At 44.4% G+C, this 21920-nt stretch overlaps 1 protein-coding gene across 2 annotated transcripts in view; it reads left to right on the forward strand.

The window, feature by feature from the left end:
• The first annotated feature begins 5545 nt into the window (after positions 1-5545).
• Positions 5546-21920, forward strand: part of LOC107374438 (zinc finger protein 436) — a 38085-nt gene continuing 21710 nt past the window's right edge. Inside the window, exons 1-6 of one of the 2 annotated variants that reach the window (XM_054733973.2) lie at positions 5546-6040; positions 6154-6216; positions 6328-6487; positions 9894-10024; positions 14954-15201; positions 17392-17510. In XM_054733973.2, the coding sequence (XP_054589948.2) occupies positions 5812-6040; positions 6154-6216; positions 6328-6487; positions 9894-10024; positions 14954-15201; positions 17392-17510 (950 nt within the window). In that variant the 5' untranslated portion in view covers positions 5546-5811. The remainder of the gene's footprint in view (positions 6041-6153; positions 6217-6327; positions 6488-9893; positions 10025-14953; positions 15202-17391; positions 17511-21920) is intronic. The other variant, XM_070548443.1, reaches the window with a different exon arrangement.

Below are 21920 nucleotides of genomic sequence, written 5' to 3' on the forward strand. Positions count from 1 at the left end.
TATTGTCTCAGGTTCATGTTTGGGGTTGAGTTTATGTTTGAGGTGTGTAGAGTGGTAAATGTAGTGCTTTAAAAGCTAAATATATAACCTTTACCTATGAACACTAAGCTGTGATAAATATAGAATATCAACCTGCTTGGTCTTTGGATGTTAATTAGAAGAAAACGGCTTCAGGTTGTGTGTGTGTGTGTGTGTGTGTGTGTGTGTGTGCGTGCCCGTGTGGGGGGTCTTGTTCTGTGTGAAAACGAAGCGGTACAAGTGATAATGCTGCAGGATTTCATAATTGTATCTTCTCAGCAGCAGCACTGCAGGTGCTCTCCATGTCCAGCATGTGTGTAAGCCAGGTCCTTAGTCAACTTAAAGTTACGCACATTTTTTCTGCTAAGTTTTCTTTCATAAATCCCAAAGTTTGCGTGGAAAGTAGCTTACGCAGTTTTCCGACCCCGTTTTGTGCGTAAGCTAGCTTGATGAATGAGGCCCCAGGTCATTAAGCCAATCGGTAAAAAATAGTAGTGGCTTAAATAAATCACCAAGGTGGGATTCATTAGCTCCCAATCTTTCAGGTGGCTGAGGCGGCTGTGCTGGACACACGTGAACCTGCTGCCAATCAGGACCACCTACATCCCAGGTGTCCTAAACCATTACAGGGTATCCGCGGGTCCTTAAAAAGTCTTAAAAAGTCTTAAATTTGCTTTTCCAAATTTAAGGCCTTAAAAATCCTTAAAAATTACTAATAATCCTTAAATACAGTTTCCAGAGGTCTTAAATTACCAAAGACCCAATAAACAAGATTATTTTATTTCAATTTTCATGAATTTCTAGTTAGTGTTCAGCATTTTTTTGTGTACGATGTTGGCGTAAGCGGAACCGTACACATTCAGTTGGTTATGAAAGGGGCTTTTTTAGATGAGCACATTAGCTGTTTAAGCTAGTGGGAGATTGCACCATGGGGACGTGCAACTTTTATGGTAACTGGATGGCTAATCCCACTTTCGCAACGTGGTTCGCACCGGTTCCAGGCAATAGCTGGAAATTATAGTTTAAATTACATTTTAAAAAATAGCTTAAATTTGGTCAAAGTGGCCTTAAAAAGGTCTTAAAAAGTCTTAAATTTGGCTCCCTTAAACCTGCAGATACCCTGCATTAAGATTGGTGTCTACACGTGAATCTGCGTGGACATATTTGCTGCTCGCGACAACACATCTGTAGGTTTCCCTGAAACCGCGAGACCAGCCTCCACTGGGAGTGAAGTTTGAGCACCAAGCTTGACCCAGGATGCTCCCTTACGTATTTTCCCTAGACTCGCGGATTCCCAGACTCCTGGTAGTAGCCCCCGAGCGCAGCTCCAACTCTTAATATTAATACAACTGGGAATAGTTTACTATCTTTAGAGGAGACATCTATGCATTTGATTGAACCTTCACATTTTATCATACAAATCTTTAAAACATAAATATATTATCAAAATGTTACCTTGTACCTCTATTAGGGTGCTGCAAATAACAAAATCCATCTCAAAGTTCTGTCAAAGCCATTTCTGCCATTTTAATGGCTGTAAATCCAGCTTGTGCTAACTGTTAAAACAGGAAATAGACTTCAAAAATAAAAGCATTTCATCCAAACAGGAAATTGACCAAAACAGATTATAAATAGCTTGTTAATAAAATACAAGCCAATGAAGAAGTGATTTTAGGGTAAGTTACACTCCCACTGAAATATGAAGAATTGGTTTACACAAGAAGAGAAAGGAACAAAATAACCCAAGTTAAGGTTAGTGAGAAACACCTAAATGGACTTTTTTGTACTAATAAACCGGACAGATGAGTGTCTAATAGTGCTGTATGCATGTAGTCTTTAGTTAGGCATTTTAATGCATCTTATTTAAATGTAAAAAATTCAGCTTAAACCATAGTTATGTCTCCCTCTTCAGGTTAAAACTCAGCTCTGCACTGATTTTGAATCAGCCACAGCTGATGGCTATAGAAGTGGGGGTTAGGGTTAACCCCTAACCCAGATCAGGACAAGTGGGGGAGTAGAGGGAGGTGGAGTGTACAGCCGGTAAAGACGGCTCTCCCTTGCCCTGCCTCCAACATGCCTCCATCTAAATAGGATAGATTATCCAGAGTTATCTCTGTAGTTATGCTGCTATAGGCTTAGATTGCTGGAGGACACACTGACCACTTTCCACACTCTACTGCTTTCTTCTACAGTCTGCTCTTTAACTGTATTATTTTCTGCAATTTCAGCTGTTAACTTTATTTTCTCTCTAAGTGTTTTTCTCCCCAGAAGAAGCTACAACGACGTTCTGCTGAGCTGTGGTGGCCTCATGGAGGGGACCATCGTCTAGCACACTGCTGCTAACCACTTAAACATTCTCCGTCTCCTGATAACTTTTTGGTTTCCTTGACGTTGGATGTGCTACTACTAGTTTATCCGTTTAATTATAGATCCACTAGGATAAATACAATAAAGTTTATCTTTCACCAAATAGAATATTTACTAAGCAATCACGGTGTAACCAGACACATTGCTTTGTGTGTGTGTGTGTGTGTGTGCGTGCATGCGTGCGTGCGTGTGTGTGCGCTCTGTCTTCTCGATCCCCAGTGAGTCGTGGAGGATGGCTGCTTATACTGAGCCAGGATCCTCTGCAGGTTTCTTCCTGTTAACAGGGCGTTTTCCTCTCCACTGTCGCTAAATGCTTGCTTAGTATGAGGATTGCTGTTAAGACTCTGACACTAGTCAGTGACTCGATGCAACCTGCTGGGTTCCTTATATAGGAAACTTACTGATTGGCTTAATGAACTGACCTGCGCTGGAATGTTTACTGTGTGAAGGTCCTTGAGACGACTCTTGTCGTGATTTGGTGCTTTATAAATAAACTTGAATTGAATTAAGTCACCAATGTAAGATGGTGCTTGTCCATGTAAGGCCCTATAGACCAGAACCAGGATCTTGAAATGAACCCTGAAGTTGACTGGCAGCCAGTGAAGCTGGAGGAGAAGCGGGGTGATGTGGGTGTGTTTGGAGGACTTGGTCAGAAGCCGAGCACAGGCGTTCTGAACCACCTGTAGACGGTTCAGGGAGGTTCTGCTCAGACACGTGAAAAGAGAGTTACAGTAGTCCAAGCGTGAGGAGATGAAGGTGTGGAGAACTGTCTCAAGTTCAGAGCGGGACAGAATGGGACTCAGCTTAGCAATGTTCCTGAGATGGAAGAAGGAAGAGCGAACAAGAGAACTGACATGAGAATCCAGGGTGAGAGCTGGGTCAAAGGTCACGCCAAGATTCCTGACTGAAGGTTTGGTGTGAGAAGCAAGCTGACCAAGAGAGTCTCTGACTTTGGGAACCAGCTTGTCTGGGGCACAGATGAGGATCTCAGTCTTATCTTCATTCAGCTGAAGAACGCTCCCAGCATCCAGGCTTTGATAGAGTCTAAGCAGGTGTGTAACAGCTGCAGCTTAGACATCTAATGGGGCTTAACCCTTTAGGCCCTAGGCCTTTTTTCTTTGGGCCCTGGCGCCTCCCAATTGGGGCCTTTGGAGTTTCATGTCCCAAGTGTCAGAGATTGTTTGCATTCCTCGAGCACAGCTACAGCTACAATCAACACAGTTTAGATTGTAAACAAAGTAATTTTTGGTTTTTGATGCATTAAGATAAAATAACACTTGAACTTTATTTTAGAAGAGCTGCCCTGTGCGAAAGTGCTGACAGGATGGAGGTTCTGAGTTCAAATTCAATGTAGTTAATTTATTCAATAGTTTTATTTATTCCAGGGGTCCTCAGCTAAATTTGTTCAAGTTTTTTTTTCCCAGCAGACACCAGTGGAGGTCAGATGCTCATCTAAAACAAAGTTCAAATACCATTGTATCTTTATTTATTACAATTTAAAATAGCATGTTTCTCATCCGGGCTGTTTGATTGTGGTTTTAGTTGTGTTTGGAAAATGTGGACAGTTGTAGATGTTTGGGACATGAAACTGTAGAGGCCCCCAATTGGGGGGCGTTAGGGTTAAACAGGTTAAAAGAGCTGTACAGGTGGATGTCATCTGCATAAAGATGGTAGGAGATTCCTTTGAAGGAGCTCAGGATGTGCTGAAGAGGAAGCAGATAGAGGAGGAAGAGTAGAGACCCCAGCACAGAACCTTGTGGGACACTATGGGTGAGGGAGGTGGTGGCGGATCTAAACTTGGAGACGGCCACAGAAAAGGAGCGCTCAGAGAGATAAGAGGAGAACCACTCCAAAGCAGATCCTGATAGGCCTACCCAGTCTCTCAGCCTCTCCAGTAGCAGGTGATGGTCAACAGTGTCAAAGGCTGCAGTCAGGTCCAGTGAAGACTGAACAATTGTGATTGTTTTGCATTTAACCAATACTAGTGTCAGTGCAATAGTCAAAGGTGTGGAAACCATCGACATATATACTGGACAATTCATTTCCATAGGCTCCAATAACACATTTTTGAGGAGAAATGGGAGGTGGCCACCACCGCCATTTTGACCGTGTCACAGGTTTCGTCAAGCCCAGACAATTCCATAAAAGGGAAGAGAGGAGGAGCTGAGGGTGGGGTTGTAAGGCTGGGATCAACTGACGACACTCGGTCGAACTAGCTACAAGCTAACCTGAAGCTAACCCAAAGCTAACGCAGAGGTGGGAGCTAAGCTAACAGAGGTAGCAACCTAGCTACAACCGGAGTTAACTGTGCACAACACCAGAGCTTCTGAGTCAGAGATACTCTGGGCTGACCGCTGGGTAAAACCGGGTGGAACACAGAGGTCTCCCGAAAGCTGCTGAAAGCCAGCAGCCACACAGCAGACAGAAGCCGCAATCAGACAGAGATGTGCCGAGCTGCAGGGAAGGAGAACCGGGTGGAAAACATCGGTCTCCCGAGAGCTCCACAAGCTGATAGTGGGAACCCAGCTCCAACATGTTATATTTCAACCCATTTTCTAAAGTGCAGCATTATGTTAAATGCACTGGGTTTTACCCTATTACATTTAAATTTCATGGTTAAACAGTACATGTTAAAATCTAAGCTCAGCTCGGCAGTGACCTAAAATACATAAATATAATTTTACTTACTGAAAAAATGAAGTGGAGACTTCTTGGACGCTCTATTAGTGCAATTAATGCCACAGCAAGTCATTTTGTCCAACAATTGCACAAAAATATCCAAAAAAGAATACACAAACACAGATACTCAAAATGCCAGAGCAGTTTCCAAGCCAGGCCGAGGCTCTACTGAGGCCTTTCCACGGAGCTAGCTCTGTGGTCACGTGGGTCTGATGCTCATTAATTATACAGAATTTTAGGCTTTTAATACACTTAAACAGAAGAGTGAGAAAAAATTCACCCCCCTCAGAGTTGTCATGAGTGTAAACTAGATCATTTAAACCAAAAACATGTTTTGGTACCAGGCTGTAAACATGTTTATTTCTGCTGTGAAATTGGTATTTTTAACATGGGAGTCAATGAGGATTTGCTCACTTCTGACACCAGCCCCTAGCGGATGAGGGTGGAACTGCAAATTTTGGTACTTCCGGGTTGATATTGTGGGGGCTTGGTGGAAACGCTGATAAAAGTCGTTTTGTTTTTTTAGATGACACTAATTTATATGTTTTTATTTCTACTTTATGACATACATATTGTCTCTTGTTTTCATGATTATTTAGTCTCTTACGCTGCGTCATATTTTATCTGTACAATGTTTTTCTGGCTACTGTCTTTTTCCCCACGGACGCATTTTGCAGCTGTACCACAATCCGGAAGTAGTTCGCTCAGACCACGTTTGGTCCGTTTTCATCCACCAGAACATAAGTGATGTTTTACTGCAGCAGCGGCGGCTCGGAGCCGCTCAGCGGGTCTAAAACTGATATTGTGAGAGGAATCATCACCGAGAAGCTGACCACGGCCGCCCAGGAGATCTTCGCGGTGGTGGAGAGGATCGTAACCGACTACGAGGCGGAGGCTTCGGGCTTCAGGCAGCAAGTGGACCGCCAGAGGAGGCAGCTGGAGCTCCTGCAGCCTCGGGTCAAACTCCTCAGAGAAGGTCAGTGGGAGGCTGGAGGTGGTGCTGAGAGACTGTTCTGAAGGTTTATTACTGACACGTGGAGGTAAACGTTTCATCTGACATGTTGTTTTATTGTGTCTGAAAACACAAAGAGCTGGTCCCAGATCAGCGCAGCCATGAGGTGGTGGCTGCTGGTGAGGAAGAGGAGCAGCCAGGTATGTGTCAGCAGTTAAGCAGCTACAGATAACATTTCTACAACTGGAGACGGACTCAGATGTTTGTTCACATCAGAGATCAGAGACTAACTCTGGCTGTTTGGTGTCCAGATGAGGAGGAAGCAGCAGAGAGCCAGGACCTGCCGCCTGTGACTGATGAGGAGGATGGTGGTGATGATGCTGGTGATGATGATGATGAGCAACAGCCCCCAGCAGACATTGGACCATTCCAAGATAACCTGAAAGACCCAGATTATACAATCCCATCAAGGTAACAGGATGACCAGAGGAGCCTCCACTGCCTCAGCTGCTGCTTTCTGATGTTGTTGAGAACATCTTGTCTTCATGGTTCAGTGATGAAGTTTTACAGACACAGCATTCGGCTGTATAAAGGTTAGATTTAAAAGGAACTCCGGCTATGAGGACGTGTGTGCCCTAATAAGCCACAAGTTTTCTGTTGTACCAAGCTATGTCGTTAGAAACACACAAAATGTAGCTGTTTATGTATTAATCTATAATATTTAGTGCAATTTTTGACATACGTAGGACGCCATGTTTGCACTCTGGGGGCGATGACGTATATTGGTTGCTCTTGGAAGAACAGCTATTGACGCTGGTGTTTGTTTACGCTCTCACCGTATTAATTATTAAGTAAAATGCTGCATTGTGCTGCTTTTGGATGTAATTTCCAGTCAGAGGGCAACAAGGGGAGTGATGTGAGTTTACAGCTTTCCCACTGGCAACAAGAGGAGAAAGCAGTGGGAAGATGCCTGTGGACGGACACAACTTCCCAAAGATCCGCGGCTGTGTTCCCAACATTTTTCTCCTGATGCGTTTGAGGCTTATAGTCGACCACGACTACTTAAAGAGCTCACCAGAGCGGCTGGCTATAAGAGAAGGTGGAAACTAAATGCTTTAGCGACCATTTTCCCACACAAGGAGCCTAAACGCCCTCGGAGGGACGAGAGACGCTGTCCTGAGCCGACAACCCGCTCCTGCAGCTGCCGCTTCTGTCACGCTCAGCCAACCATCGGACACGCCACTCGTCACGGATGAAGCTGAACGTTCACCTCTCCCGTCGGTAAAACAAGCAGCAAGTGTAGCAACACAGTGTTGTCCACATATAGAATATCTGCAACAATGACTAAAGTGGTTTCACTGAACATCCTAATCATCTATGAAGCACACGACAGCTCTGGATGCTAAAATTCTCCTAAATCATTCATCATTGAATAAATCTGATCACACGATAGCTTACAGATAACTTCTGCTGACACAAATGTGAGCTCTCTCCCTCTCAGTTACCATGGAGACGCATTTGCTGCACACGCACCACCGGTTCTATCCTGCTCTCGCTTCATCCCGCCCTTCTTGCTCTTCATGTTGATGCTCGTGTTGTGACACATGGTCAGTGATGTCATCATTAATGTTTCGCTCTGGTTCAAAGTGAAACAGCTGAACAGATGACATGTCGATGTCGCTCAACGGTCACTACAGGGTCCCAAAGCCGCCGGTGCAACCGAGGTACAACCATATGACGTCACTACCCAGAGTGCAGTACGACGCTAACAACAATGGCGACCCACGAGTTAAACTATTTTTACTAATTTCATAAAGATTAAGACATCAAGAAGGTTTTTACACCATTTTAATATAACTGATCCTAACATTTATCTTTTAAGCACCACAGAGTTTTGTAACCTGGGTTCCTTTTAAGAAATCAAATTCATCAACCATCAGAGATCGCTGCCAGTTAGGGCGGCAACAACGAATCGATAAATTCGATGAAAATCGATTACTAAAAGCGTTGGCAACTAATTGCGTCATCGATTCGTTGTGTTGCGCAACTCTTCCAAAAGCCCCCCTGCCCGCTGTTGCGCGCAGACCGTAGCAAGTCAGATCAGCGCGAGGGAGAGCCGGCAGGTGTTTGGAAGAGGAACATGGCAGAAGCAGCGAGACCCAAAAAAGTAAAAACTTGTAAAGTTTTGGGAGCATTTTCAGTTAAATCAGGCGAAGACATTCGTTACCTGCAACGTTTGTAGGTCAGACTAGGCATGGCACGGGAGTACTGCAGTGATGATGCAGCATCTTAAACGCAAGCATCGCAATCATCAGCGAGGAAGGAGAGAGCTCTGTGTCCGGGTAAGTTAAAAACTTTTCAAAAGTGATTCACCCAAGCCCCGGATTATTACACAGGCTAGACATGCCCTAAGCTCGTAAAAAAAGTCTATAAAATCGTAAGTGCAACGCTATTAGATGGGGGGGGGACTCGCGCTGCTGCGAACCGGTTCCGCCGCCACATTCCCGCAGAAACTGGTTGATCACACCGGGGCCAGACTACTAGCATGTGGCTTTACAACCACAATGTCCTCGGAAGCAAAAACGCTTTTAAAAGGGAGGGAGGAGTCCTAACTTGCTGCAGGCGTGTTGTGTGAGTGTGCAGTTATATACTGGTTAATATATTTTTGGGTTCAGTTGCTTTCATGTGGCCTAATGTGAGTCTATTTGGGATCATTGGGATGATCAGCAGCATTTCTTGATGTGACTTTATGGCAGTTGCCCAGGGCATCATCGCAAGGAGGATGGCATTCATTTACTTTTGTTTTATTTGGTATTTTTTCAGTCATTTTTGGAAATAGTGATTAATTTTGATTAATTCACAGCCTATGTTTAATTACATTTAAAAATTAGTTGTTTGACATCCCCAGTTATAATAAATGTCTACAGATGAGATCAAACAAAACAGATGAGAATTGCCCTTAAAGAGCAAGTCACCCCCAAATAAACTTTTTTTTGCTGATAAACTAAATAAACGAGTGTCTGATCGTGCTGCAGACACGTGTCGTCAATAATTTGGCACTTCAGTGCATCTTAGTTCAAATTTAAATATTCTGCCTAAAACTGGCAGTGTTGTGCCGTTGTCAGATAAAAACTCTGCACTGTATTTTAATTTAAATCTGCCACCGCTATTGGCTAAGAAGTATGCTATGATGTAAACTGGTACATTATGATGTCACAATGCTGTCGTGAGCCTGTGTGTGTATTTGTTAGCGGCTCCGCCCTCTCGGTCTGCCAGGCAACAGCATTTGTTGCATTTTTCAAACATGAAGTGGGAGTGGAGTTAGACTCTGGTAGGGGTTGACTTGCTCTTTAAGCTGTTTAATTGGACCAAGCATTTTAGGTCACAGATAGGTGTAGCTTAGGGTCTCTGTCTATACACCTTATAAGACAATTTAGGTGATGGCATGTTGTTTTTCTGCTATTGAACTGTTTTCTAATAATGTTGTGTTTAATAAAGTGAAGGAAGGAGAGAAATAACGTTTCCCTAGCAGTTTTTAAAAATGCCCCCATGTAATCCGATTAATCGATTAATCGTGTCAAGACCCCATCCGATTCATCGATTATCCAAATAATCGTTTGTTGCAGCCCTAGTGGAGTCTCTTGTCTAAGTGTTTTTTCTCCTTATGAGTCACCTTGTTCTGTGACTCCCATGGAAAACCATCCTAACAGTGTAGAGGCGAGCCAAGGCAAGCAGGCGTTGGTGGAAAAGGGGCAATGGTCTGAGGCAGTTTGATCTGACCAGCCTTTCCCAAAACCCAAGGATGTCCCAACATGAACACCGTACAGAAGAGAGCCTCTGAGACATCCAGCCAATCAGATCTGCTTCCATTCCACAGGTCAAATTCTTCCATGATTCACCAGGTCAGAAAGGGACCCGGCAGGCCTCGGATCAAAGATAAATACGATGGACTAGAACTCAGAGTCCGGTTACTGGAGGACCCTAAGATGGAAGGGCTTTCTAATAAAGGTAGGTTTTGAGTGGAGGGGTGGGTGGGTGTATGGACAGATGGTCAGATGGATGGATGGTATATGTAGGATGGGGTTGGGATTTCTGGTCCTCGATTGTTGCTGTCGTGGATGTTGTAGTTGTTTCCCTGTGCCAACCTGAGTTTTATCAGTAGACGATTAACAGGCTTCTGCAGAGCTCGATAACCTTGTGAACATGTGAACCAACCATTGAATAAGGTGTGTTGGAGCAGGGAAACAACTAATTCAGTAATTCAGTTTGTAGCGGATTTCCGAACCGGCCAATTCTGAACAAGCATCCTTGAGACATCTCTTCTGACATACAGTCTGTTTGCACGCTGCAAGCTGACACAGCCAGACGGCTCCCTAATAGCTCTTTTCCATCGCCTGGTCTGGAACGGTCAGGTCTGGGTTAGGGATGCACCGATGGATCGGCATTTGATCCCAATCGGCCGATAGCGCCCCCATCGGTTTTGATCGGAGTTTTCAAAATTGATCAAAGCAGACCGATCAGGTAGGGTTGTCACGGTAACCGGCGTAGCAGTAAACCCCGGTAAAAAAGTTGACAATAATAATAACCGTCTTGTTTTTAAAAAAAACTATATTATCTCTCTGGGTTTACCGAGGCTGCGGTGTAGGCGCGGTGACCCTTACCAGCCACCGTATCATCTGCTGAAGTTGCCGGCGGCACATGCGCACTTTGTTGTTTACAACCAAAACTTTCTTGAAGCTAAAGCTGAAATAATGGTCAAAGGAGGAGACGGCAGCGCTCAGGAGGACAATTATTATCCCTCAAAGAAGACAAAGTGGGAAGTACGGGCATTTTTTTGATATTTGAAGAATGCCGAGGGACAGTTGATAGAAGACGGCTATCCTGTTTGCAGCACGTGCAGAAAAAGTGTCTGTGAAAGGCAGCAACGCTTCAAATCTCATGACACATCTGCGTGACCATCACCCACAACTCTACAGTCAACGCAAGGCAAGCTAACGTTAGCGTTTTAGCTAAAATGCGTGATCCGAGGATTTGGGTTGAGGGAGAACGCAACGAGTCGCTATATAAAGCAGCCGCAGCGCCGCTACCTGCATATAAACCGTGTCGCGGACACCGCCATGTTGAAATGACGCTATGCATTACGGGGCTCCCAGGGGCAGATAAGAGTTGGTCTCTCTCCGAGAATAATTATGAATTTAACAATGATTACTGCCTGATGACATTTTCCCACATCTGCAAAGCTCACTGGAAGGACACAAACCGAGGACAATACTTTCCTGATATAGGGTTTATTACTCAAGTAAGGGTAAAAAAGTATCTGATTAGAAGGCTACTTGAGTACTGAGTATCATCTGATCTAATATTTTTAAATGATTACATCAAACAGACAAAAAATAAGAAGTTATGGGCAAATATTGGTATTTTAAAGACTAAAGGGGAAAAATGTAAACAAATAAACAACATAATTACAAAAAAACACATTTTAGGCTAAATTTAGACACAAACTGAGGACAATATTTCCTGACATACAGGGTTTATTTAATTGTGTGAAAATGTAGCACGTTTAAAAAAAATACCGTGATAATACCGAAAACCGTGGTAATTTTGGTCACAATAACCGTGAAGTTAAATTTTCACACCGTGACAACCCTAATACAGACCATTTTAGATTAGGTTACATTTCCTTTATTCCCAGATTATGTAGTTTGTAGCACTCATTATAATGTTGTAGAAAATTTCTGGCCAATCCACATGATTGGTATCGGTGATCAGCATTCTTTGATATCGGTATCGGTGATCGGCAACAAACCTGATCGGTGCATCCCTAGTCTGGGTATTATGGACCGGTATGTACCGGTATGGGTCTAGAAGTTTTTTGGCAAGCGTTTCTATCGCATTCCAGGCTCCAGCTACTAGGCGGGGTGGCGTAATGCGTCATACGCGATTAACGTCACACAGCGCGACGAGATCGCGCCAAAACACAACAACAATGGAGTCCAGTCAGCAGCGCGTTCTTTCTGTTCTTGGTATTTGGTATATTTTTACACCCACACCACGATAGCGTTTAGAGCTATGCTGTGCGCATCGAGGAGGAGGGCAGCTGAAAGGCGACGACGCTTTCTGAAATTAATATCGGACACGAGGCATAACTTTCTACTGTTGAGACAAAGACGGAGGCGCCAGGTGGTAAGTAACTTCTAATGCTGTAATACATGTCGTTATAATCTCTGAGGGGGGTGTCTAGGGCAACTATCAAAAATGAAAAACAAAAAAAGCACCAAAATCAAATGGCTTGGTTGTATATTGATCGTTTTTAAGACATGCTAAACATGAAAGGCCAACACCTCACTAAGTTTCAAACATCTTCTGCACTCATGGTGATGCTAGTCAACACGAGGGCCTGAATCCTTCACTCTTTACTTCCTGGGCATGTCATAGATAAGTTGTGCAGCTATATTGAAATTATTATAATTAATTATATAGGTAATTACAAGCAATACCACATTTGTGCATTTAATAAAGTGAACAAAACATAGCCAGTCACTGGTAGCGCCATAAAGAACAGCTGTTATTTTAACCTTAAACAAATTCTATTTATGTGAACTTTATGTCTATAACCATACTGTTTCAATCTTTTTTACTGCACTATTGTTTTTAACTTTTACTGTGTTATGACTGTTTAAAAAAAAAAATTTTTTTGTTGGCTCTTTTGAATCAGCGACGACAACCAACTGTGTGTGCTAGGGCTGTCGCGGTTGATGAATTCCCCCTGCGGTGATTCAGGGTGGCTTAATATTGCGGTGTGCGATATTATTGCAGCCCTTTTTTTATTGCAGTACTATCTAAACATCATGTTTACACATTTAAAAAAGGTTAAAAATTGCCGTGCCTTCTCTTATAACGCTTTACTGAATGCAGATCAAAGGGCAGTAACAACACAGATCGCAGTAACGTTTGTTTCTCCGACAGTCGGAGTCCGACTGAACTTAAAAACAACAAAATTCAGGAGGTTAAACTTTTAAATGCAAATTTGGCTGCAGCATCTAACAAATAAGAAACAAGTCCCCATTTTGTTTAGTTGTTTAAAATCAAGCATAAAAAATTACATGTACCGGGCGGGGGCACTATCATTTCACTTTCACACACACGAATGACGGTGATTTATAGCTCGGTCACGTCCTTGTTACCCACAAGGAAAACCAGCATGTTAACCATATACGGTTTGAGAGAGGATCTGAGAGGGGTGGCAACATTTGCAGCAACACTGAAAACCCTCTCGGATGGTGCGCTCGTTGCACTAACGCACACGTACTTGCGTGCGACTCTGGCGAGCAAAGGGAATCTCTCCCGGTTGTTGCTCCACCGTGTCCGGGGGGTTTCTTTAGGGTGGATGCATTCCTCCTGCAGGTAGCGAGTGAGCTCCAGCTCGGCTCAAACTCTCTTCGGGACGGTTGCAGAAGCAGTGCTTGTCCGGGACTTCAGCAGGTCTCCGAGCGTTTATTTATTTATTTGCCGCTGGTGGCAGCTCTGTCTCGGCCAAGGACTCTGGCTGCGCAGCAGCTGACGTACTGAAAACCAAAGTGCTCCCAAAGGAGTGAAGTAACGTTTCGTTTTGATACCAGTGCAGCCATCCTTCTCAACATGCATCATTGAGTTGAACCAAGTTCGGTAATCGCGGTGGCCCATGATGCAGCACGGTGGGCTTCTTCATATTGCGATATTTCATTTTTGCGGTTACCGCGACAGCCCTACTGTGTGCCTTCAGCCGTGCCAGTGCCTTCTGGGATGTGACCATGCCAAACTTCACTCCGTCAGATTGGATAGCTCATTTCAGAATGTCAGAAGAGACCTTTTCATATCTTTGTTCCAAGCTCCGTCCAGCCATGCAGAAGAGGAACACCAACTTCAGAGCCTACGTGCCACTCAGGAAAAGAGTTGCAACAGCAATGTGGCAGCTTGCAACCAACAGTGATTACAGGAGCATCGGGCTTCTTTTTGGTGTCAGCACGACCTCTGTGTGCCGCTGTGTGCAGGACTTCTGTAAGGCTGTCTGTAAAGTCTTGCTTGCCGAGGTTATTGCTTTTCCAACTCTGCAAAAGCTACAGGAAATGGCTGACTATTTTGAGACCAGGTGGGGGGTTCCTCAGTGTGTGGGTGCCATCGATGGTTCCCATATCCCAATAATGGCACCACAGGGATTCCACACAGACTACTTCAATAGGAAAGGTTGGCATTCCATAATCCTCCAGGGCATTGTGGATGGCAGAGGCATGTTCTGGAATGTTAATGCAGGTCAGCCAGGTAGCTTACATGATGCCCGTGTGCTGCGACTGTCCACATTTTGGGACTTGGTTGCTCATGGACAACTGCACCCAACTAGTACCAAGAACATTGAGGGAGTAAATGTAGGCTTTTATGTGCTCGGGGACTCTGCCTATCCTCTACAGAACTGGCTCCTAAAACCATTTTCAGACAACGGTCGTCTCACTGCTGAACAACAGACGTACAACAGGAAAACGTCCAGAGCCAGAGTTGTGGTCGAAAATGCATTTGGGAGGCTAAAGGGTAGGTGGCAATGTCTTCTGAAGAGAAACGACAGTGATGTAGAGCTTCTTAAACACATGGTGCTGACCTGTTGTGTGCTTCACAATATCTGTGAGAGCCATGGGGAGGAATATACAGAATGTGACACACCTGCTGATGAACCAGTGGTTGCAAATATGCAGGAAGTTGCAGAGGAGGGCAGTGATGTGCGTGAGCACCACCTCACCCCTGCCACGTGGACCTCAAGGGATAAACCATCAATCCTGCTCAATGGTACACTTTCCTCGCGGGGTCACCCATAAAGAAAGTGGGAGGGTTAACAAAGAACGGCTAATTTATCACAAACCTTTACTTCAACAGGATTCCACTCTCATTTCATGTCTTCTGTTCCAGTGTTTAAGAAAGCTCCGGTCCAGGACCTGAAGTGTCCTCGTGGTCTACAGGAGTCAGACTTCATGGACCTCCTGAGGTCCTCCTTCCCTCAGCTGGCTAACGGAGAACCTTTTGACCTCTTCAAAACCGATCGCAGAAGGAAGCTGCTGCCTCTGAGAGTGAAAGCTCTGACTCCAGAGGAGATCCACGAGACCGTTAACTGGCCTAGTAGATGTGGACAATTACTGACCCTCTACCTACGACTGAAGGTTGGTCTGAATTTGACTTGTTTCCCTTGTTTTACTGTTAGATTCGCGTAGAACAGGGTCAGAACTTTCTGGGTTTGCAGTAGCGCGGGGCAACAGCTGTGTCGGTACCTCAACGGCCCTCTATGCTTTTAAATAGCATGTATGATCCTTTATGTATGATCAGTGTTTCCCCTTTTTCCAGCAGTGGTGCGCACACAGGGGGAGGAAGGGTGGGTGTAGCCGTTTTGTTACCGTGAGGGGGGGGGGGGGGGTAATAAAACCAATAAACGTTTTTTTTCCCCACAGTAAAAGTTTAGTCTAGTGTTTCAAGCACTCATGTTGAATACCCGTAACTGTGCTCATAGCCGTCATCCAGAGCTGTAGCTCCTCGATTTAAGCTAACAAAATAAAGCCTAGGGCATTTAGACATTACTACTGTAGATTATCCAACACACCTCTGTGCAGATGAACACAGAATAAACATCCCAAAGCTAACGGTGTTTAGCACAAAACGTCCAGATGCATTTGAAATGGCTAGCTAGCTAGCTGTGAGACGACAGACCGCGGAACCGGTTCTCCCTGGCTCCCCGTCCCCACGCAGCTCACCGCTCCACCAGGGGATGGGTTCAAATGCGGAGAAATAATTTCACTAGTGTGTGGACGCTAATGGGACTTTACCTTTAAGTAAAAATGAGTCAGACGGCCGTGCCTGGAGAGGGCTTAGATGATTTAAAGGGGGAGTCGAGGCATGGGCGGAGACTTGTTTCATCCACACCTCCTGTTAGCAAAACACTTCTGAAAGAGGCGTTGCCTGGCGGACCGAGAGAGCGGCACTGAGGCGGTGATACGCCGCATCCCCCTCAACACCCCCGCGTGCGCTGTTGGGAGTTGGTTAAAAAAGGAGTTGTTAACGGCGAGCGGTTCAGAGCGCCAACGTGTCATATCTGCAGGTGAGCGGTTGAGTCAGGCGGAGGTGCGGCTGCCTCACCTGGAGACCAGTGCGGCGCAGCCACGTAGTCGTTTGCTGACAACGTTTTTCAGCCACAGCTGATTCTGCATGGATGTGGAGCGGAGTTTTTACCTGAAGATGGAGATAGAATCACGGGTTTGGGCTGAAATAACACATTTAAAGCAAGTTGCACTAAACTGCCACACTGATGATTACACGCCTGCAGCACCTTTAGACACTCACCTATACAGGTTATCGGCAAAAACCAGTTAATTTAGGCGTTACTGGCTCTTTGCATAAGGACGTTTAACAACCAGTATGTGTATAGAAATAAAAATGTTCTACACGTTCTGGTGCAACGCCCTGGTCCTGTAGAACGACCCCTGGCATTTTAACTGGGACTGCCTCTGTGTTCATGTAAAACCACATATTACTTTCCCAACCAGTTGCAGTCCCAACGAACACGAGAAAAGATCCACAGTTCAGTTCTGTACCATTCCTACACATGACCTCTTGACCTTTAGGGCTACTACATGCCCTCTGGTGGCAGAACAACGAACTGCAGTGCAGAGCAGGCTGCCTGGGTGTTTTTTCTGGGTCGCCGGAGTCATTTGTTTTTCTCACAAACACCGCCAAAACGCCAAACCTCGACAAATTTTACACGCTTGCTTTGGGTCACCATAAGTCGGCAGCGGTTTGTGCCATCCAAAAAAATTCGTTTTTTATAAGAGAGGTTGCGCTTTGAAGTGGATCCAGGGTTATTACGGTAAATCCTGTCCCGCTGCTGTTATAGAGAGCGAGAGAATCCGTCTCTCTGTCCCACACTCCCCAACGGGGCTGAGCGGCAGGCATAAAGAGACAACCACAGCCGTTATTAATATCGACTGGAAAAAGAGCACAGGTGCAGATCTGTCAGCTAAAGACTTTGGCTTGGCTCCCCTAACCCCACACAGACACACCCCACCCTCGCCTGCTGTAGAACAAGGTGTAAACCCTGGAGGTCTACAAGCGTGGACTCCACAGATCCTGGGTCAGTCAGCACTAGAAAAAATACATCTTCAACAATTAAGTGATCGTGTTTTTTGAAATCACAATTTTGCTCAGCTCTAGGATGCAGCCGTTCAGTTTGGACGCAGTCCCAAATAATAACAAAACAGGGAATGTTTCCCCAACAGCTTCAGGAGAAGTGTGAGCTCTAATGGATAAAGAATAACCTGAATGTTTCACACCTGGATTCTATTTTCTCTCTAATTTCCTTTCAGAACGGTGAGCAAAACAATCTCAACAAGGAAGGAGAACTTTGTGATTTTCCAGCAATGGTTGAGCCTCCATCTGCTGAACCAGTGCACCTACAGAACAACGAGGCTGAGATCCATCAAAGGTTAGTTAATTATACACATCTGTACAAAATGTTTGTAAACATCTTTTTATCACAGCATTTTAGAATGGAGCAAAGGGGATTAAATAGGATGAAAGTATTAGCCTGGCCGGCCGTGCCAGTGCTTCCTTAGCAGGACCGTGCGGGGACCTTAGACGGGGCGGGTGCTCAAAGTAAAAAAAAAAAAAGGGGCACTTATAGAGCAATCCAACAAGTTAGAAAATTCTAATGACAACATAATAAAAATATATAAATTAGTGTCATTAGTGTTAATGTTAGTTCATAAATAACAGTTTTAGTTTTTAAAGCTGACTTATATCTAGAGATGTTACAACCACATTTCTGCCCCTGATCTGAGTCCAAGTTGTTTGATTTTTGATTATCTTCCAATAGGGCTGGGCGATATGATGATTTTAGACCGTTTTACGATCTACACATGTGACGGTCTGTCATTTTTGAGACGGTTCACAGCTCTGCTGTTGAATTTCTGCCTCTGAATGAAAATGGAACTTACCTCAGGCGAATGACACGCCTTTGTTTGACCCTCAACCAATCAGAGTGAGTCATAGTAATATATTAGTGCCCCGCTTGTTTTCACCTGTGTGTGAACAAACACGGCTTCGGCCGCAGCTGAGAGCGACAACGAGGTTTTCGTTCCGAAGAGGAACGCCTTTTCCATAGTACCGACCGAGCACCGATTCACGTCATTTCAAACGGTGCCTCGTTTCGGTACCCGTCCTTCATAACGAGAACTTGCCTAGACAGCTGCGCATGCGCAAGAGCGTTATGTCGTCGGTCGCTGAGAGCGAGTTGTAAACAGAGCAGCATGGTAGAAAGAACACGCTAAAGCTTGGGTCCACTTCACTAAATGTGATGGGTAACTGGGTGATGATGAAACCAGCAACAACGATCTAAGTGAGACATACTCATCTTAATCTGCTCCGGTAGGTAAATAAAATGTTTAAGATAACGTTAGCTTGATATGTTAGCTTCCGTTTCGCTAATGGTGCGTTCGCTTTCTCCTCGGAACTTCTAGAACTTTCCGACTAGAAGAACATGAACGCGCTCTAAAGTTTGGCTTCACTTTACTGAATGCGACGGGTGATTGGGTGAAGATGAAACCAGCGACAACGATCTAAGTGTGAGGCATCATCGTTTTAAACTGCTCCAGCAGCTAAATAAATGGTTAAAGATAACGTTAGCTTAATATGTTAGCTTCCATTGCCACCATTGTTATCAGCTAATGGTGCGTTCGCTTTCTCCTCGGAAATTCTAACTTCCCAGTAGGAAAAATCAAATGAAAAAAAGACGGCAAAAGGAATGAAGATACACAGTAAATTTAGTTCACAGTAAAGATGTTTGCTTCAGTTTAATTATCAGCTTATAAAACTACAAGGACGATGTTAAAATGCAAACAGTTGTATGTTATTTATCGTGATATTTATCAAATATGGTTATATATTGAGAAAAATATATATTTAATTATAAAAGAGAATTAAAATAATAAACACTCAAAAATATCGAAAATTGGTACCGTTAAGTACCGGTATCGATTCGAAGGGACCGGGAATTAGTACCGGATCGATTCAAATGTCAAAGGTACCCATCCCTATTATATGGAACTGGTTTGGTTTTTCACCAGATGACAAAGAGCAGCGAAACGTCATTTGCAAACTTTGCAAGCAGAGCGTCAAGGCAAGTGATGGCAACACCACAAACTTGTTTAATCACTTGAAAAGAAAGCATCCCAAACAATACAATGAGAGCCAGCTGGCAGCTAAAGCTAAAAAGCCTGCGGCTGCAGCGGCTAGTGCTTCTTCCAGGCAGCAAACGCCAACAGAAACACTCACAAAACTCACTCCCTACGACAGAGACAGCAGACGATGGAACAGCGTGACAGATGCAGTGACGTACCACTTGGTTAAAGATTTGTGTCCCGTGCGAACAGTAGGAGCGGGATTTAAGAACATGATAAAAACATTGGATTCGCGCTACGAGTTTTCCAGCTGCAAGTATTTTTCGAACACCGCCATTCCACGCATGTACGCTGAATGCAAAGTGAGAGTTGCAGAAAATATTCCGAATGCGCAGTTTTTTGCTACCACAAGCGATCTCTGGTCCAGCCGCACATCAGAGCCGTATTTGAGCTTAACTATCCACTACATGAGCAACTGGGAGCTACATAGTATTTTGAACAAGTTAAAGTTTGCACAATACGTTTGCAATTGACATGTTTGCACTTTAAATATGTTTACGATTTTAATTTATGTTAAGTTACTTGAAAAACGAGAAAAACAGATTTTTGTAATTGTTTCTCAGGGCTTTTATCATCTCTGGTGTGAGTTTAAAATATAAGTGTGTTAGCACTGTGCTGATTATCCCTAATATGAATAAATGTTTATTTATTCAATGTTTCTCTTCTTTAATACGCAATTGAAGTTATGCTATTCATGGATAAAAAATCGTGATTAAATCGAAATCGTGATAAAATATTTGAAAAATTGTGATATTCTATTTTTGCCATATCGCCCAGCCCTACCTTCCAATACTGAGTCCTGTTCTGATACCAGGTGGTGATGCAACGCATTATAAAAGAAGAAATAAGTCGTCCTTCTGTCTGTATTTGTTATTTTAGCCTGAAAAGGTGCCTTCGCACTTAAGACAAAAGGGGCAGGTGCTCAAGAACCCCCCCCCCCCTCGCCCGCACGTGCCTGTTCCTTATGGGTAGCGCTCCCATTCCAATAACCCCACCCCCTGAGAATTCTGGCCGAGCCAATCAGAGGGAGAAGCACTGGAGGAGTCAACAGTAAGAGAAAAACTGTCAGATAGGGACGTTCTGGTCCCATTTTTTAGCTCCAGATCCGAGTCCGAGTCATTTGATTAGGAGTATCTGCTGATACCAAGTCCTGATCCGATACTTGATAAATGACCTGCACTTGTACAGCGCCTCTCAGAGTAAAGACTCCAAAGCACTTGACACTACAGTGTATCATTCATCCATTCACACACACAGTCACACACTGATGGTGATGAGCTACGATGTAGCCACAGCTGCCCTGGGGCGCACTGACAGAGGCGAGGCTGCCAAGCACAGGTGCCACCAGTCCCTCCGACCACCACCAGCAGGCAAGGTGGGGTTAAGTGTCTTGCCCAAGGACACAACAGCAGAATTCTCTGTCCGGGCCTGGGATCGAACCTGCAACCTTCCGATTACTGGACAACCCGCTCAACCTGTTGAGCTACTGCTGCCCCTTCAGCAAAGCATTGAAATACGATGCAGAAAGGAAAACGCTTCAACATTTTTATTATTTTTTTTTTAATTTTTCAATTATTTTGGTATTTCTTTCTCTCTGTATTTATGTCATTTTCTTAGTTTATCTGCAGAAAAGTTTAGCTTATCTGTCATGTTTGGGTTGATTTTCTGGACCCAGGACATACACAACCGACCACAGAAGCCAAGGCAAGTAAAAAGCAATATTTTATTCAAACGTTTAACTCAGGGGTAGGGAACCCTGGTCCTGGCGAGCCGTTATCCAGGTTACACCTACCCCTGGTTTAACTAAAGGAGGTGAGGAGTCAAGGGACGTCTGGCTTGTGACAGTGTCTGTAAGCAGAGACCAGTTAGTGACTGGGAGAGCTGATGAATGGTAAGGAGAGAGCATGGTAGAGCAGAGAGCTTACAGTTCAGGAGTAGGTAACACGCTCATGGGAGGAGAGGTCAGGTCTGAGGTGGTGGCCAGGCTCGAGGTAGTTCCAGAGGGGCAATGATCGCAGGAGGGGAGATCTGGGTTCAGGTGAACAGTGGAGAACAGGTCCGTCAGGAGGGACTGGGTGAGATGTGGACTTGAGATGCGCCCCAGAAAGTTTTTGCTGGAGAGTTGGTGGTGTCATGAGTACCTGGAAGCCGGAGCATGGTTATAACTAGAGAATAACAAGAAGTTAGGCTTGAGAGGTTTTCAGGCGAGAGATCCCCAAGGTGAGTAATCATCTGGCAAGGTGCTGTTGTCTCCCTGCTTCTTATGTAGCCAGACCGGTTGGTGAAAGATCAACAGCAGCTTAGCCTGCTCCTCGGCGCCACCCACCTGTGATTAAGCACTCTGAGGTTATTAGATTAGGAGGCCGCTCACCTCAGACCATGACATCACTTAGTTATTAATGTAACGTAGTAATTATTGTATGTATTTGGGTGCTTTTAAAGCTTAATATACTACCCTACACTTTAACCAATGTGATGTGAATTTCCATTTAAACATGGGAATCCAGTCTGATAGGTCTTTGAATGTTTTAACCAGAAGATTTAAAATTCATTGTTTATTCAGGGATTGTAGGATACTTCATATTAATTCAAGAAGAGAGTCAAGTTTAGAAAAAGTAAGAATTTATTTTCCAAACAATTAAAAACACGACAAGTTA

The sequence above is a fragment of the Nothobranchius furzeri genome, chromosome 2 (genome assembly GCF_043380555.1).
Source record: "Nothobranchius furzeri strain GRZ-AD chromosome 2, NfurGRZ-RIMD1, whole genome shotgun sequence".
Lineage (NCBI taxonomy): Eukaryota > Metazoa > Chordata > Actinopteri > Cyprinodontiformes > Nothobranchiidae > Nothobranchius > Nothobranchius furzeri.